Source organism: Marmota monax, unplaced genomic scaffold (genome assembly GCF_021218885.2).
Source record: "Marmota monax isolate L192 unplaced genomic scaffold, Marmota_monax_Labrador192_F-V1.1 WCK01_AAM20220418_F8-fsc00010, whole genome shotgun sequence".
NCBI classification, from domain to species: domain Eukaryota; kingdom Metazoa; phylum Chordata; class Mammalia; order Rodentia; family Sciuridae; genus Marmota; species Marmota monax.
The window spans coordinates 18,587,439-18,606,484 of NW_026692321.1; the positions used below are offsets into that span (position 1 = coordinate 18,587,439).

General features: G+C 36.3%; 1 protein-coding gene across 1 annotated transcript in view; it reads left to right on the forward strand.

Annotated features, from left to right (window-relative positions):
- The window catches only part of Selenoi (selenoprotein I), a 50,200-nt gene that overhangs the window by 11,936 nt on the left and 19,218 nt on the right, over positions 1-19,046 (forward strand). The window contains exons 2-5 of the mRNA XM_046441418.2: positions 9,317-9,385; positions 9,915-10,023; positions 12,309-12,383; positions 17,973-18,235. Of these exons, the coding sequence (XP_046297374.1) occupies positions 9,317-9,385; positions 9,915-10,023; positions 12,309-12,383; positions 17,973-18,235 (516 nt within the window). The remainder of the gene's footprint in view (positions 1-9,316; positions 9,386-9,914; positions 10,024-12,308; positions 12,384-17,972; positions 18,236-19,046) is intronic.

The window sequence follows — 19,046 nt, forward strand, 5'->3', positions numbered from 1 at the left end:
GGCCCATTTGTTGATTGGGTTGTTTGTTCTCTTATTGTCTAATTTTTTGAGTTCTTTGTATACTCTGGATATTAGGGCTCTATCTGAAGTGTGAGGAGTAAAGATTTGTTCCCAGGATGTAGGCTCTCTATTAACCTCTCTTATTGTTTCTTTTGCTGAGAAAAAACTTTTTAGTTTGAGTAAGTCCCATTTGTTGATTCTAGTTATTAACTTTTGTGCTATGGGTGTCCTATTGAGGAATTTGGAGCCCGACCCCACAGTATGTAGATCGTAGCCAACTTTTTCTTCTATCAGACGGCGTGTCTCTGATTTGATATCAAGCTCCTTGATCCATTTTGAATTAACTTTTGTGCATGGCGAGAGAAAGGGATTCAGTTTCATTTTGTTGCATATGGATTTCCAGTTTTCCCAGCACCATTTGTTGAAGATGCTATCCTTCCTCCATTGCATGCTTTTAGCCCCTTTATCAAATATAGGATAGTTGTAGTTTTGTGGATTGGTTTCTGTGTCCTCTATTCTGTACCATTGGTCCACCCGCCTGTTTTGGTACCAGTACCATGAAAACAGGGGATATTTACCTTACCTATTTTATAAAAATGAAATGAGGAAGCAGATAAAATTGGTTATTTTGATAGGAAGATAGTAAGGGCTCTATTCTCTTTAATATATCTATTGAGTAGAAGAAATACATATCAGAGGAAATTAGACTATAGACAGTAGAGCATTACTTGGGATGATAGCCTTAGTCTGATTCATAATTTGCCCAAAGCTCTGTACTTAAACATGAACATAGAAGCATGTCAGTTCAGTTTTCTTATTAGTACACAGAAGGGATTTAAATATAGTACTTAGGTAAGGGAAATACTTTTAGGCCTAGGAGGCAGTTTCATCCTTTTCCTTTTTATTAGAGTCAATTTCCTTCTTCTTTTTTTTTTTCTAAATCCTGAGTTTGAATTTTTATTTTTATTTTTTTCCATTTTTTGAAATTTGTTTTAATTAGTTATACATGACAGTAGAATGCACTTATATACTTTGATGTATCACACATAGATGGGATATAATTTCTCATTTTTCTGAGTATACATATTGTCAATTTCCTTCTTAATGGTAGACTCATTTCTTATGTCCTTCTCAAAACACACACATCAAATAGATCTTTGTTCATTCATATTCAATAAACATATTGAGCATGTTTAATTTGAAAACCACAAATCTAAACTTAAATTCTTAAATTTCTTAAGAATCCACTGGGCTATGGATTCTTAAGAAATTTAGATACAGTTTCTCTTGAGGGTAAGTGTGAGAAAGCACTAAGGTTTATTGATTATAGATATAATAGATGCTTTATATCTATTACCCTTAAGAATCTTATGCTTTAGGAAGGGAGATAAGGCGCAGGCAGAAATAATATTGTGCTGGGTCCCCAGTAAATATTTAATTTTTGAATGAATGAATGTAAGGAACATAAAAAGATATCTCAAAAAATTGCTCTTTTTCAGGGTCCCAGGGAGATTGAGAGACTCCTATTTAATGTCAGGTTGACCATTTCCAAGCTGTGTAACTGAGTGACTCTGGGCAGATTATGTAAGCTGCCTTACTAGGTAGGACACATCATATGGTAAAGGTGCTGGGATTGAACCCAGAGCTTTGCACATGCCAGGCAGGTGCTGTATCATGAGCCCCTGCCCTTCTCTTTTTTTCTCTTTGTTTTTTTTTAATGTACAAATGATATGCAGATCTTCAGTATATAAATTAATGGATTTTTACCAATGTATATACACATGTAACCACCACCCAGATCATGATACAGAATTATTTCTAGCACCTTTAGAAGCCCTGCAATTCAGTCCCTCTCACCAAACTACTATTTTGATTTCTCTTGCTATAATTTTATCAGTTTTTAATGTTCATTCAAATGGAGCCTGTAAAGCACAGTACGTTTAGTGTTTTGCTTCTTTCACTCACTATTATGTCTCATACATCTTTACCTGTCTTCTTATCTTCTGGGGCTCAACTTCAACATACCCTCCTAAGAGAAGCTTTTTCTGACCACTCTGACTCAACACACTCCCCTTCCTAGGGATGCCACAAAAATTATCTCAAATGGGAGACTTCAAAGAACTGATTTATTTTCTCACAGTTCTGGAGGCTTGAAATCTGGAAAATCAAGATATTGGTAGAGCCACACTCCCTCCAAAAGCTCTGGGAAAAATATTTTCTTGCCTCTGAGCTTCTGGTGGCTCCTGATACTCCTTGGTGAATGACAGTATGACTCTAATATTGACTTCTCTCCTTTGTGTCTTCTTACACAACACCCTGTTTATTTCCTTTATAGTGTTTTTTCTCAACTTGTGATCATTTAGTTGTTTTTCTTCTTACCATCTATCTCACCCTAGTTTGTATACTGGATTAATTCAGGAAACATTTTGGTTTTCACCAGTGTTGTCCCACATTTAGCATAGTCTTTGGCAAAATCCATAGGCCTCAGTCATAAATATTTGTTGACCCACTGAAAGAATGAGTTCTGCTTTATTTCCTGACTTGGACTAAAGTTAAAGAAAAAAAGTTTTGAGACTTTCTGGTATTGGCAAAATGTTATTTTAAGATAATCCTGGCACTAAGACTATGGAAAATTTCCTTTGTAAGATAGACATAATTGCATTGGATGACATGGAATTCTGTACCTAAATAAAAATTATTAAATGTAGTAATGACATTCTTGAGAAAAGGCTTAAAAGTTCTGTCTTGATTAGCATTTTTATAGACTTAAGGGAAGGCATTGTTAGCATGATCAGATTTATAGGCTGAAAGTTATGAGGACATAACTCCTTCCTTGGGTAACTGAGTCAGGAGTCGAAAAAATCTGGAGAGGGTAGAAAACTTTATCTCAGAATCACAGCCTTTTCAACAGGAGTCCCCTGTGTTTCTTCTTTGCTGGCAAAGCAATAAATCTTTTTCCTTTTTTTCAAGGTTTTGTCTTCGTTACTGTATTGGCATTGTAGATGAGGACTGAGCTTTTGGTTACACTCTCCAACAAGTTAATCAAACTCAAGGAGTGGGTATGGGAACCTAATGTATAGCTAGTAGGTCAGAAGCACAGGTAAGACAACCTGGGGCTTGTGATTGACTTCTAAAGTGGGGGGCAGGGTAGTCTTGGAGGCTGGATCCTCCAGGTACATATTAGAGTAGAATTGTGTAGATCCCCAGCTGGTGTCCCCTGCAGAATCAGTTGCTTCCTGGGTTTGTGAACATGGTGTCAGAACCCTGTTTTGAGAGTATAACAGGAGAAACTGAGTTCTAGGTTGCCCCCCCCCCCCCAATATTTTCAGAATGCATTTTAGTCAATTTGCAAGAGTTCAACTAACCAAAAAGTTCATTAATCAAAACTTCAGATGGGGTTAGTTGTGCATGCCTGTAATTCAGTGACTAGGAATGCTGAAACAAGAGAATCACAAATTTGAGATCAGCTTTAGCTGTTAAAATGGCCTGTATACAGGACAATAGTCTTAAATTGCAACAGTCAACTTCATATTCCCATAGAGCAGGATGGCTTAGCAGTTCATACTGGAAAGGCCAGGGGGCCACATGACTGCAAAGCTGTGCATACATACATAATATGTCTGCTGAGTAATTTTGTTGCACTGAAAATTAATGAGTATTTTGAGCAGCATGTGGTGTTGAGGAAGAAAAAAGACTCATAGTCTCATGCTGTTATCTCCACTCAGGTACCATTTGAAATATTCCTTTTGCCCTGGATCAATTTTTGTGTTGGATTAACAACAAATTGGATTGTCTGTTGCTGGGGTTGTCAAACAAAGCCCCCAAGCCACCTGTTTTTATGAATAAAGTTTTATTAAAATAGGCCATGCTTATTATCTTATATATTTTCTGTTACTGCTTTCTGGTTTCAATGACAGTGTTGTATATTTGTTACAGAGATTATTGGCTTCCATATCCTAAAATATTTACTATTTGGCTTATACAGAAAAAACTCTCCAATCCTTGGTTGTCCAATCCCTAGACATAGCTGATGAGAGAGGCTGGAACCATGGCAAAAGAGGAGAAGCCAAAGGGATATAGAAATGGATGAAGGGAAGTTTAGGTATGATAGGGAGAGCTATCTCCAAATATTTGAAGGACTGTTTTTATAAGGACTGTTTAAATTAGACCCTTGTCTGCTTACATTTGTGGAGCAAAATGAAAACACAGGATAGAAAATATAGGGTGGAGAGGATTTGTTAGTTTACAGAGAATTTTTAATACTGGATTGGGTTGCTTCTAGAAGGTACAAATTTTGATTTGTTTTGGTAACTAGAAGTCCAGATGTCTGTTTTACCTGTTCTCCTAGAAGAGGGTAAGACACACAATGGAGTATTAGGTTAGACGTCCTCTGAGCATGCTTATGATTAGAGATTTTTTTTGCTTTGAAATGATTCTCTCCAACTCAGGCTATGATCCTTGATCATTTTTCCAGGGCCTAATGCATTGTAGAGCCAAGGAAGTCACGCTAGGTGTTAACTGGTTTAGATAGTAGGTTTAGGTTTCTGGTATATGCACAATAGAAGTATATTCAACAAACATTAATAAGTACTTTTAATTTATTAAATTAATTTAATTCAATAAATACCCTTAATTTATTAATGAATACCTTAGCACCTTTAAAATTGTATTTTTTTTCCTGATACATATGGAAGGTTTAAGTTATTCTTCCTCCTGTTGATTCACTAGACCGTGTAGAGTTTCTTTGTTTATATCAAGTGATATAGGACCTTAAGAAATAGTCAGATGTGTAAGGCTAGAGTACTTAGTGTTGTTTAGGTTTATTGTTTGGTGCCTTTTATAATCTCATTAATCTTTCTTGCTGTACTTGAGCTCTCATCAGCTATTATTGAATGTCAAATAATTGAAATCCAAGTAGGCAAACAGGACTTCTTGTATTTAACTCTGTATTCTTTACTTTTACTGGTCCTCTGAAATAGAAATTTAGAAATAAAGTTTCAGAATTTAAAAAGAGTTTTTCATGTCAACATACTGTCAGTTCAGGACCTCCCCTGCCCCATATTAGGGATTGGACCCAAGGGAGCTCTGCCACTGAACTACATCTCCAGCCCTTTTTTATTTTGAGACAGGGTCTTGCCAGGTTGCCCAAGTTGGCCTTGAACTTACTATCCTCCTATGTTATGCCTCATTTGTGGGATTATAGATGTGTACTACCACACCTGGCTCATAAAGGACTTTCTTCTAGGTCTAAATTAAAATTATGGAAAACTACTGAATGAGACTCATTCAATAAACATTTGAATTAAGAACATTGTACTTTGTGTACTGTATTAAGTATTCATGTGATACATTAATCTTTTTTTTTGTGATCTGAATTTCTTATAACTTTGTACTTTGCAATCGATGGAGAACTTGAAAGGGATGATTTTCCAGTTTATCTGGCCTAGTGGCTATATCACGTGGTTCTAGGTACAGATTTGTGAAGTGAGAGTAGCCAGGGCCCTCCCACTTTTTCATAGGCAGTATCAGGGGTTCATATTGGTTCATTTAAGTTCAGATGATCCTATCAGTTTAGGATTCCTTCGTTCTGTAGAGGTTCTGATGTGATGATGGTATATATTATGTAGTAAAGGCCTGTAAATGCCAGTGAAGGTTGAAAGCTTAGTAAGAGTTAAAAGTTCAGTGAAAATTTAGTAAGAATATAAGACTAAGCCAGGCTTAGTGGCCCAGAGACTCTGGAGGCTGAGGCAAGAGGATTGCAAATTTGAGGCCAGCTGCAGCAATTTAATGAGACCTTTTCTCAAAATAAAAAATAAAAAAGGCTGGGGATGTAGCTCAGTGGTAAAGTGTTCCTGGGTTCAATCCCCAGTACCAAAAAACAAAACAAAACAAAAAGAATTTAAGGCTTAATTTAAATAGGTTCCTCCTGTGAGTCTGGCTTTCATGCCATAGCCTATAATTCTGGACAGTAGAAGCAAACAATATTCTCCATCATTTTTTTCCTACTACCTGTCAGACCTTTTGTCCTAGTTATTCTATTTTCGTCAGAATGGGTTAGAGAAATGGAGGAACTTTAGATATGGAATCTGTCTAATAAACGTTTGAATTATGGGTTGCTTTTTTTTGCTAACAGTATTTTTTTTTCTTTTTTTTATTGGTTGTTCAAAACATTACAAAGCTCTTGACATATCATATTTCATACATTTGATTCAAGTGGGTTATGAACTCCCATTTTTACCCCGTATACAGATTGCAGAATCACATCGGTTACACATCCACGTTTTTACATATTGCCATACTAGTGACTGTTGTATTCTGCTACCTTTCCTATCCTCTACTATCCCCCCCTCCCCTCCCCTCCCTTCCCATCTTCTCTCTCTACCCCATCTACTATAATTCATTTCTCTCCCTTGTTTTTTTTTCCCCTTTCCCCTCACATCCTCTTATATGTAATTTTGTATAACCATGAGGGTCTCCTTCCATTTCCATGCAATTTCCCTTCTCTCTCCCTTTCCCTCCCACCTCTCATCCCTGTTTAATGTTAATCTTCTTCTCATGCTCTTCAACCCTACTCTGTTCTTAGTTACTCTCCTTATATCAAAGAAGACATTTGGCATTTGTTTTTTAGGGATTGGCTAGCTTCACTTAGCATAATCTGCTCTAATGCCATCCATTTCCCTGCAAATGCCACGATTTTGTCATTTTTTAGTGCTGAGTAATACTCCATTGTGTATAAATGCCACATTTTTTTTTATCCATTCATCTATTGAAGGGCATCTAGGTTGGTTCCACAGTCTAGCTATTGTGAATTGTGCTGCTATGAACATCGATGTAGCAGTATCCCTGTAGTACGCTCTTTTAAGGTCTTCAGGGAATAGTCTGAGAAGGGCAATAGCTGGGTCAAATGGTGGTTCCATTCCCAGCTTTCCCAGGAATCTCCATACTGCTTTCCAAATTGGCCGCACCAATTTGCAGTCCCACCAGCAATGTACAAGTGTACCCTTTTCCCCACATCCTCGCCAACATTTTACTAACAGTATTTTAATCATATTCTATTTCCTTCCTTCCTTCCTTTTGTTTCATCACACTTTTACTGAATGTATTTCCCACATATTCATAAACATTCAAGAAGAAATTTTGATCTTTAATTATGATTTTAAAAATATTTGATCCTCAAATGCGTATAAACATAAAATGTAACCTTTTCAAAGTAATAGCTAGTCTAATATCATTTAAATGTCAGATGAATGAATTAGGTAATATAACCTTGGATAATACTGTGAATTGCTTAAGGATGGGAATTATCTCTTACCAAGTTTTGTTTGTCTTCTTCCTTTTATCTAGTGGAATGCTACTTTAAAAAAATTGTATTGAGGGGGTTGGGATTGTGGCTCAGCGGTAGAGTGCTTGCCTAGCACGGGCGAGACCCGGGTTCGATCCTCAGCACCATATAAAAAAAAAATAAAGGCATTGTGTTGTATCCATCTACATCTAAAAAATAAACATTAAAAAAATTGTATTGGTGCATTATAGTTTTACATAATGGTGGGGCTCTTTGTTACATATTTGTACGTGCACACAAATATAACACTGTAATCTGGCTAGTATAATTCCTCAGTATTCTTCCCCCAACCCTGTACTGATGATCCCCCTTTGATTTCATGAGATCCTTCTTCCACACCCAGCTTTCTTTTCCTTTTTCCTCTCTAGCTTCCACATATGAGAGAAAAAGTTTGGTTTTTTTGCTTAGTTGTGTTCTAAAGTTCCATCCATTTTCCTGCAAATAATAGTTTTCATTCTTCTTTATGACTGAATAAAACTCCATTGTGTATATATCACATTTGCTATTCATTGACTTATAAACACTTAGGCTGTTTCATAGTTGGCTATTGTGAATTGTGCTGCTGTAGACAGGGATATACATGCATTGCTCCCTATAGTATGATGACTTTAATTCTTCAGAATAAATACCAAGGAGTGGTATAGCAGGGTCCTGTGTTGGTTGCATTCTTAAGCTTTTGAGGAATCAATGGAGTGCTTCTTTTTTTTAAATTTTTTTGTATTTGTAGATGGACAGCATGCCTTTATTTTATTGGTTTATTTTTTATGCGGTGCTAAGGATCGAACCCAGTGCTGCACACATGCGAGGCAAGTGCTCTGCCACTGAGCTACAGCCCCAGCGCATGTGGAGTGCTTCTTACATGCCAAGTTCTCGTGTGTGTCTGTGTGTGTGTGTGTGTGTGTGTGTGTGTAGAGAGAGTATCAACATGACTTTTTAAAAATATTTTTTTGTTGTAGTTGGACAAAATACCTATTTTTTATTAATTTGTTTTTATGTAGTGCTGAAGATCAAACCCAGGGCCTTACACCTGCTAGGCGAGCACTCTTCCACTGAGCCACAACCTAAGCCCCTCAACATGACTCTTAAAGTTTTACAAATTTATATACACATCTGTTAAAGTTCCCTTTGAATTCTTACTGAGTAGCCCAGTAATTAGAGAATAAGTTCCATCACCTTACAGCTAGACCCTATTTTTGTCTTCTTTGCTTATTTATGCAATCTTCTTTCCTCTTGTAAAGGGGTCTGTCATTTCTTTGGTGCTCAGAATACACTTAATAATAATAATAGCTAATACTTAATATTGTAATTACTGTGGGCCAGGTACTGTTCTGAGTATTTCACATATATTATTAACTTATCCTTATGACAAACCTTTGAGGTAAGGGCTGTCATAATTCATTTTATAGGTGAATAAATTAAGACACAGAGGTTAAGTAACTTGTCCAGGGTTGTATAGGTTCTAAGTGTATTTAGTAATGGTATCAAAGGTGGCGGGGGAGCAGGGGAACAACTAGATTCCTGTAAGTTGAGAGGGATAAAGGAGTTTGAGAAAGTGTGTAGTCAACAGTGTTTGAATGCATACAGTGTTCATTTTACTGATCCTGTGTAATAACCATGAACAAGTATGCAATATAAAATTGGTTTAGAGGGAAGGATGAGTGAGTTTTTATCCTGACAATTTGGGCTCTGAATAGGTATGTGTGAATTAAACAACCACTGTGTGATTAACTCCATGATTTGGGATTGATCATTAGACTTTCTCTGTGACCCTTCCCCCTCACCGTAAAAGTAATACCTGACTATACTTACAGTCTTTGCCCTATTTATATTGATATTCCAGTTATTTGTTCAGTTGAGGATATCATATAAATAGTTGTATTCTCCAGGTTATTTTTGTGTTGTGGTTTTAATTTGAGAAATATTTTCCTCCTTGTTAGTGAGCAAGGAGTAACTGAATATTTCATTTCTTAACAGTACAGTGCTGTGGATACCAACCCACTCTCTTTGTACATCATGCATCCATTCTGGAACACTTTAGTGAAGGTAAGATAATTAATAGGCACGGGCTTTTTATTTTAGTAAATTTCAAGTATTTTAGCCTGTTTTATGTATGCAGCTCTTAGTTTAAGATGATATTTAGAGAGGTTGAGGTTGTAGCTTGTCTACCATGTGTGAGGCACATAAAAAATAAAAAAAGTTATTAAAAAATAAGAAGAAAATATGTAGAGAAACCACCCTTTTCCCTTCCCATAGTCACATACCTTTTGATTTACTTATCTCATCATTGTTGAAATCTGTTTATACACCATCATTTATCGTTTTTGTGAAATGCCTTTTCAGTTTTTCTAAAAAGAATTTAATGTTATAAAAGTTTGAAGATTATAGAATTATTTAAAATGCAGAGAACAGAATGAAATGTTTATTTCTATCAACTAGAGATTATAGTTTACATTTTAATATATATGATTCTTGCATATGCTTTCAAATTTGTAGCTTATATTATGACTTAAATTTGTATGTTTATTGAATGAACAGAGATTTAATTGTTTTGTAATTAATTTTGAAAAAATAGGCATTTCCTACTTGGTTGGCTCCCAATCTGATAACCTTCTCTGGCTTTCTGCTGGTTGTATTTAACTTTCTACTTATGGCATACTTTGATCCTGACTTTTATGCTTCAGGTAAGAATATTACTTTAATCTAAAATTTTAAACATCTAGGTTGGGAAAAATTAGGTGTGGTTGGTTATTTTCTGGTTCTATTAAGATGCTTGTTTTTTTGAAAAGTTTTGGATATTATGTAAGATGTCAGAACTGTTTTTAAAAATCAAGTGAATATATGTTATGTATATTTCCATTTAATTCTGGAAATATAATATCAATTTGCCACTGAATTTAGACATGCTCTGTAAAAAGCAATGAAGTTTTGGCAAGTAGAGAATAGAGTTGCATGAAGACAGAAATTTAGGATTGCTAAACTGTCTAAAAATGAATACAGGTAGAGCCTAGTATACCTATCAATCCAGAGATGTCACTTTCCCTTTTTTAGTTATGGGAGAAAAATCCCCTTTCATCTAAAGGGGATGTGAGCTGTCCTTCCCTCTACTCATTTTTTACTGGCATTTAATGACCCAGATACCGCTGAAAATGATTCTTAAGACCTTAAATATTTTTGGCATTTGTCTGACCCTTAGAGAGCAGAAGCAGTTTTGGAGCCAGTGTTCAGCCTGCTCCTCCTCTGTGCTCCAGCATTGTTTTGCACACACATTTCTGCCTTTGCTTTCTCCCACACCCATCCTTCACCCCAGGCTATATCTGGAGAGAACCTAGAGTTTTGGGATGGTGAGTGGATAGTGGGAGACAAGGTTTATTTACTTATTTATTTTTGCTCAGCCAGTTGATTGAATGGAAAGGAATAGAAAGGTGAAGGTGAATGAATAATTTTTGCATTTAACTTAGAATATATTTCTAAGAATACTTATAAATGATACAGTCAGGAGTCATAGTAATATAAGTCAGTTGTGTGGTGGTTTGAGTAGACTGTGTGGACTGACCTGGAAAAATCAACAACCACTCACAGTATTGTTTTTGTAGGATAATTTGGAGTTTCAGACATTTGGGACTTTGATGTTATAGAAATTTTGAATATTGAAATTATACATATGCTGAACTCTTATCAATGATACTTAACCATAGCTTCTGTATATATAATAAAATGGTAATTGAAGTCTTGAATGCCAACTGTAAAGCATGAGAGGCCCCAGAAGTACTATACTACATGAATAATCAGATTAAATTTCATTAACCATGTTTTTTATATTCTGAGGGTTTTTTGTTTGTTTTGTATTTTCAGGACACCATTAAAATGTATTTTTGTAACTAGAAATATTATTTTCTATGACTATTCTAAATAAGAATATTTACTCAGCCAGCACAGCGGTACATGCTTATAATCCCAGCAACCTGAGAAGCTGAGGCAAGAGGATCGCAAGTTTGAGGCCAGCCTGGACAGCTCAGAGAGGTCCTCTATATCTTCATGAGACTTGTCTCAATATAAAAAGTAACATAAAAAGGACTAAGAGTGTAGCTCAGTGAGTGGTAAAGCACCCTGGGTTCAATCACTGGGAAAGATTATTACATAGTTATTAAAAGAACTAAAAATCTATAAATGTTAGGTATATTTCCCCAAGTCATAGAACTTGAAGGACTAAATAAACCATCTAGTCCCAATATATTTGAGAAATGCAAGATAGGAGAGGTTAAATGATATCTTTAAGGCAGTATGCTGGTTGATTACAGAGCTAGGCCTAGAACCCAGACCACCAGACTCTCAGTTTTATCATAGCGGGGAAAAGTGAAGTCCAGACATTTCAGATGGTTCTTTTGCCCAAATCATCTGGTTGAGGTAATCTGCCTTTACCCAAATCAAAAGATCTTTTGTTTGCTAATTAATAATATGTGAGAAAGTATAGGATGAAGACTCAATAATATTTATAGCTAATTGTAACAGGAATTAGATTAGGGGCAGGGGTTGTGGTTCAATGGTAAAGTGCTTGCCAAGCACTTGTGAGGCACTGGGTTCAACCCACAGCACACTTAAGTAAATAAATAAATGCATAAAATAAAGTTATAAAAAAGGAATTATATCAAGTGCAGGCACTTTTTAAATTCTAAAAATGCATTATTTTTTATTCTAGGCTTATAAGTAATTTTCATGTAAAGATAACCACTCAGCCTTGAGTTATAATAAAAGGTCAATATAATTACTTACTGTTAATGAGAGGTCAGGGAGTTACTTTGGTTTTGGCAGAGTTTATTGATAACATTTAATATTTAATTATGCATTCAGAATATATTGTAAAGTACTTTAATCTGTAATAAATAGAAACACTTCTCATTGGCAGTAAATGCTATGGTAAGAATTAATTGTAGTTAGACTGTATTAAAATAGTAACTTTCTTTTGCAGCACCAGGTCACAAGCATGTACCTGATTGGGTTTGGATTGTTGTGGGCATCCTCAACTTTATGGCTTACACTCTTGGTAAGAAATTGGTAAATACTTATTTTTAGTCAGTGGCTGGTAAATTAGCATTAACATTTTCTCCTATGTTTAATTCATTTTAATTAGGGTTTATTAATATCCAGTTCAAATTGGTAAATGTTTTTGAATTTTCACTGAGACCTATTGTCATTCACTTCTGGGGACTCACAGTATAAGATAGGAGTTGACAGACTACTCCTAGAAAGCCAAATCTGTCCCATTGTCTGTTTTCATAAGTAAAGTTTTACTGGACACAGGTACACTCATTCCCTTACTTGTTGCCTGTGGCTGTGTTCTGGCATTAAGGAGACATTTGAGTATTTGCAGCTGAGACTCACAAAGGGTATGGCCCACAGAACCTAAAATATTTATTATCTGGTGCTCAACACAAAAGATTTGCCTTCAGTTTGGGAAGCAATACTGACATAGCAAATGATTGCAGAATGGTGAGAGAGATGCTGTAACAGCACAGTGGGAGAACAAATAATGAAGTGACACAATTCATTTTCAGTAGAGGTAGTCTAGTGGTCAGGGAGGTCTGCTGTGTGAGGCCCATACTGTCTATTCTGCCCGCAGTGCTTTCCAGTGGGATTATCTGCATGGCTTGTCTTGCATTCTTCAGTCCTCCTTTCCTGCTTTGTTTTTCTCCATAGCTCTTAAATCCATATAACACATTTTCTGTTTACTTGCTTATTTATCATCTCTCTGTTCTAACTAAAATGTTAGGTTCTTTGAGGATGAGTACTGTTCTGTTCATTGCTGTATCCTGGATTCCTAAAGCAGTGTCTAACACATGGTGGGTATTCTGTATATAGTTTTTAAATAGATATAAAATAGTAGACCCTGACTTCAAGTTGCTTAGGTCTTTTTAAATAAAAATGACTTGTTCTCATAAAACCAGTATAACCTGGTATATTAATGCTGATATAGTGGATGACCAGAGCTGTAAGAGTTTAGAGAAGGAAGAGATCAGTGAAGCCTAGAAGAATTAGGGGAAACCTTAGTTAAAAGTTATATATTTAGGTAGAAGATTTGGAATAATAATAATAATAAAAATATGTTATTATTATTATATAATTTTTTGAATTTATTATTAAAAATGAACAAGTTTTTAATTGCTGCTAATGATTTGGTTGCTCAGGACTGCTGCAAGGAATAGGGGAAAATGAGGGTGGCCTCTGGGCTCTTACTTTCATAATAGCATTTCACAAAAATCATCTTAATGTCCTGTACCGTCTTACCTGTTGCCTCATGTCCACAGTTTTCTGGCAAAAACCCCGGCCTAACAAGAAGTATTCGTTGTAAGACCTATCTTGAACTAATGTTAGGCCGTTTATAGTCTTTATTCTGCTACATGTGCTGTGCATCCATTTTGCTGCAGAACGGGGGATATCTTTCATAATATGTGGGATAGTTCCTAAGTTTCCCTTCTAAGAAAAAAATAAATCTGAAACATACCTGAATTTGTGGAACTGGAGTGGGTGAGAAAATGTAAACAGATTTAATAGCTATTTCAGGAATTTACTATGGTCTAGCTGCACAGAAGTTGCACTGAAAATAGGAAATTGTTAAGCCTGTGAGTAATATGGAGAGACTTTTAGGAAACATTTTAGCTACATAAGGGCAGAAAATTTTGCAACCCTATATGATAGAGATCTGCAGGGTTCAGGCAGGAATTTGGAATTCATCCTTGCATGTATTCCTTCAACAGTATTTATAAATGCCCTCTTTACCATAGACTGATCTAGGCACCGGCGATAATACCATGGTGAACAAGATAAACATAGTAATAATAGAAATCTGTCCCTTTCTTCCTTTCTTTCTTTTCATTAATAGGGATCAAACCCAGGGCAGTCATGCATCCTAGGCAAGTGCTCTGTCACCAAACTGCATTCTCAACCATTTTATTTATTTGTTTATTTATTTTGGTGGGGTTCTTTTTGGGGGGTTTGTTTTGGAACTGGAGGTCAAACCCAGGGCTTTGCACATGCAAGGCAGATAGACGCTTTGCCACTGAGCTACATCCCAGCCCTCCTCAGCCATTTTTAAATCTTTATTTTGAGACAGGGTCTTGCTCAATTGCCTAGGTTGCCCTTGAACTTAGAACTCTCCTGCGTGAGAAACAAAATTTAAGTAATTTGTTCAAAGTCTACAGCTAATAAATATGGAGCTGAAATTTAACCCTAGGCAGTCTGGATCTGGATCTGTATTCTTCATGCTGTTCTGAATAATTAGGATTATAGAGGTAGGACACTATGCCTGGCTGGAATTTTTTCTTTTTTTTTCCCTTTTTCTGTGCTGGTGATTGAACCCAGGGTTTCCTGCACACAGGCAGTGCTCCACCACTGAACTATATTCCCAGCCCCTTTTCATTTTAACTTGGTTTGCTGTATTCCTTCTCTCTGTAGTAGTCTCCTCTGTTTTCTGCCCTAAATGAAGGTGTTCCACTGTGCTTTAACATTAGCTTTTTTTTTTTCCTTCTCATTCCCATGGTAATCCTGATTCTTTTTTTTTTTAATATAACTTTTATTTATTTATTTATTTATTTTTATGTGGTGCTGAGGATCGAACCCAGGACCTTGCATGTGTGAGGCGAGTGCTCTACCGCTGAGCTATACCCCCAGCCCCCTGATTCTTTTTTTTAAAGGAATAATGGGACTAACTTTTTTTGAAGTTTTTTTCAGTTGTTGATGGATCTTTATTTTATTCATTTATTTGTATGTGGTGCTGGGAATTGAACCCAGTGTCTCACACATTCTAGGCAAGTGCTTTACCACTGAGACACAACCCTAGTCCCTGATTCTTACTGAACATTCTTAATTCAGATGATTCCCATGTTTATATCTAGTCCTCATCCATCTTCTGAGTTGCTAGTTCCAAGTCCCTTGGGCTGAGCTGCTTGACATTACCATGTGAGTATCCTGCCAGCTCTTTAAAAACAGTATCTAAAATTGTCCTCTGCATCTTTTCTGTCACTCTTAACTGCTGTTGCTTCTTTCTTCTTTCTCTTTACTACCACTTTCTTAGTTACCTACACTAGAACTTTGAAGATTGTCTTATCCTTAGATCTTCTGTCTTGTCTTCTATGGCATTCTCTTATTTTTACTTTTTTTTATAATATGTTTAGTTGTAGATGGACATGATGTCTTTATTTATTTTTTTATGTGGTTCTGAGGATCAAACCCAGTGCCTCACACATGCTAGGCCAGCGCTCTACCCCTGAGCCACAACCCCAGCCCTTGTTTTTTACTTTTTTAATGTCTCATCTGCCCCCAGCTTTTCATTCCCATTAGACTCATCTCGATATAGGCTTACTAATGATTGTCCTCTCTTTCTAGTCATTCCCATGATGACAGTGAGTCTTCCTAAAGCCTTGCTTTCACTCTTGTCATTTTCCTATTCATATATCTTCTAGTAGCTCACTTTACTCCCTTGAACTTTTAAATTGTCTCTATATCCCTTTCTAGCCTTTTTATACTGCCTTCTTCACATACTAGCTTTTAGTCAAACTAAACTATGTGCATTGTTTGAAACTTCATTGTGCTTTTTCATCTCTGTATTTCTGAACCTGCATTGTGGTTTTCCCTCATTGTTTGTTGCTTCATCCCCCTTCTTGAAATGGCACACTTCTTATCTCTTATTTACTGAAATCTAACTCATCTTTATGTCCCCACTCAGATTTCATCCTGTCCTAAAAGCCATTCTAGATTATCTTAGCCTGAAGGGAACCCTTTCCTTTTCTGGACTCTTTTGTTTTTTGTGACAATACTGTACCTTTAATTATCATATTTTGTTCCTTTCTCAAATGTAAACACTCTTAGGGCACAAACTTAATTTATTCTAAGAATTTGTTTTGGCAGGGGGTGAATGGTACTTGGGATTGAACCCAGGGACACTTTACCATTGGCCATGATTCTGGTCCTTTTTATTTTTATTTAAAAATTTTTTGGGGGAGTACCAGGGATTGAACTCAGGGACATTCAACTACTGAGCCATATTCCCAGCCCTATTTTTTTTTTTTTTAAGAAGAGAGAAAGAGAGAATTTTAATATTTATTTATTTATTTTAGTTTTTGACGGACACAACATCTTTGTTTGTATGTGGTGCTGAGGATCGAACCCGGGCCCCAGGCGAGCGCACTACCGCTTGAGCCACATCCCCAGCCCCTCCCAGCCCTGTTTTGTATTTTTATTTAGAGACAATGTCTCACTGAGTTGCTTAGTGCCTTGTTTTTGCTGAGGGTAGCTTTGAACTCGCTTTCTCCTGCCTCAGCCTCCCGAACCACTGGGATTACAAGTATGTGCACCTACACTTTTTATTTTTTATTTGGAGATAGAGTCTCACTAAGTCGCTGAGCATGGATGGCCTTGAACTTGTGATCCTCCTACCTCAGCCTTCTGAGTTTCTGGGATTACAGGCATGTACCACTATGCCCATCTAATCTAAGATTCTTAGCACGGGTGGGATCTGGGTTCGATCCTCAGCACCATATAAAAATAAAATGCATTGTGTTGTGTCCATCTACACCAAAAAATAAATATTTAAAAAAATAAATAAATAAAAAATAAAAAGAATAGTACAGGTTCAACAAACTTATTTCTTATATTTGCAGAACATTGTTTGAAAGCCCTTAAAATCATGGAAGCAGTACATCTGTAAAGAAATGACTCTTAATTTCACACATGATGAAATAGGCGTTATGACTGAAGCACTTTTGGATCCTAAAGCAAGGAGTGCTTAGATAAATTGTAATGAACAGCTATTGACTGTTTTGTGGAAGCTTGAGAAATTGTGACTAACAGAACAGTTTAGTTGGTAAGCAGATTTGGAATAATTCAGAGGCCAGGTAGAATGCTTCTTTTTTTAAATCTAAAGTTAAACACCATTCAGTGTAATAGAACATTTTGATTTTTAGATTAAATTTTGAGAAATTATATTTTATTTCTGAAATCTTTAGTTGTAGTAATCAAAGATTAGATGCTTATAAGTACTGACTGGCAGCCACACTTAAGGTTTCTATAATGTACTGATCTCCCCCCCACCCACAGTTTCTTAAAAATGACTTTGAAAAGGGAAGGAATGGAAAGGAGGGGGGATGGGAATAGGGAAGACAGAATGAATCGGACATAACTTTCCTATGTTCATATATGAATACACAACCAATGAAACTCCACACCATGTTCGACCGCAAGAATGGGATCCTAATTAGAATAAGTTATATTCCATGTAAGTATAATATGTCAAAATACACTCTACTGTCATGTATATCCAAAAAGAACAAATAAATTTTAAAAATAAATAACGATGAGTTTTTCCAGCTAAGTGTGGTGGTGCATTCCTGTAATCCCAGCAATTTAGGAGGCTGAGGCAGGAGGATCACAAGTTCAAAATCAGCCTCAGCAACTTAGGGAGGCCCTAAGCAACATAACAAGACCCTGTCTCAAAAAGAAAAAAAAGTCTTGGCATATGGCTCAGTAGGGCCACTGGGTTCAATCCCTGGTACTGGGCGGTGTGTATGTGTGTGGGGGATTACTTTTTCCCACTGGTACAGATGTTGACCTTTTTCTTGTGATGTGTGTTTTGTTGCAGATGGTGTGGATGGAAAGCAAGCCCGCAGAACCAATTCCAGCACCCCCTTAGGGGAGCTTTTTGACCATGGCCTGGATAGTTGGTCATGTGTTTACTTTGTTGTAACTGTGTATTCCATCTTTGGACGAGGACCAACTGGTGTCAGTGTTTTTGTTCTTTATCTCCTATTATGGGTAGTTTTGTTTTCTTTCATCCTGTCTCACTGGGAAAAATATAACACAGGAATTCTTTTTCTGCCATGGGGCTATGACGTTAGCCAGGTGGTAAGTATGTGTTCTGCTTTAAGTTTTTAACATTACCACTATATTTTTGGAAAATTTTTTGTCATTCCTTCCTTATTGCTGTTTTGGTTAGAACAGATGTGTGCAAACATTAAAAAGATTTTTTAAATTTTACTTATTTATGGAAAATTTCAAACATATAAAAGTAGAGAGAATTTTATAATGAACTCTTATTGCACCTGTTAACTTAGCTTCAGGAGCTAGCAGGATATGGGCAGTATAGTTTCATATATACTCTCTCTTAGCTCCCTTCCCAGTTCTTTTTTTTCCCCCCCAAATATATATATATTTTTAGTTGTAGCTGGACACAGTATATTTATTTTATATTTTTATTTTTATGTGGTACTGAATATTAAACCCAGCGCCTTGCACGTGCTAGGCGAGTGCTCTACCACTGAGCCACAGCCCCAGGCCCCCTTCCTAATTCTTTTTAAAAAAATGTGGTAAATATTTTGCTATATATCTTTAAATGATAGACTCCTTAGAAAACATAATCATAATACCACTATTATGCCCCAAATTTAATGCTTTCTTTCATTCACTTGAACTGTTGATTTTGTAAAGCAAGATATACATGTGTAATTGTTGACTTTTTGTCTTTCTTGCCAACTTTTCAGTGAGTAGAGAGATTTCTCCTCCTTTAATAGGCTTGTTGTTAACTCTCTTGCTTCTGAATACCAGCTTTGTGTGTTGCCATTTTGCCCATTTGCACCTAAACCTCCAGTAAAGAAATCAAAAGTTGGAGTGTGTTTGAAGAAGGCAGTTGGGGGTCAAACTGGATCATCTTATGACT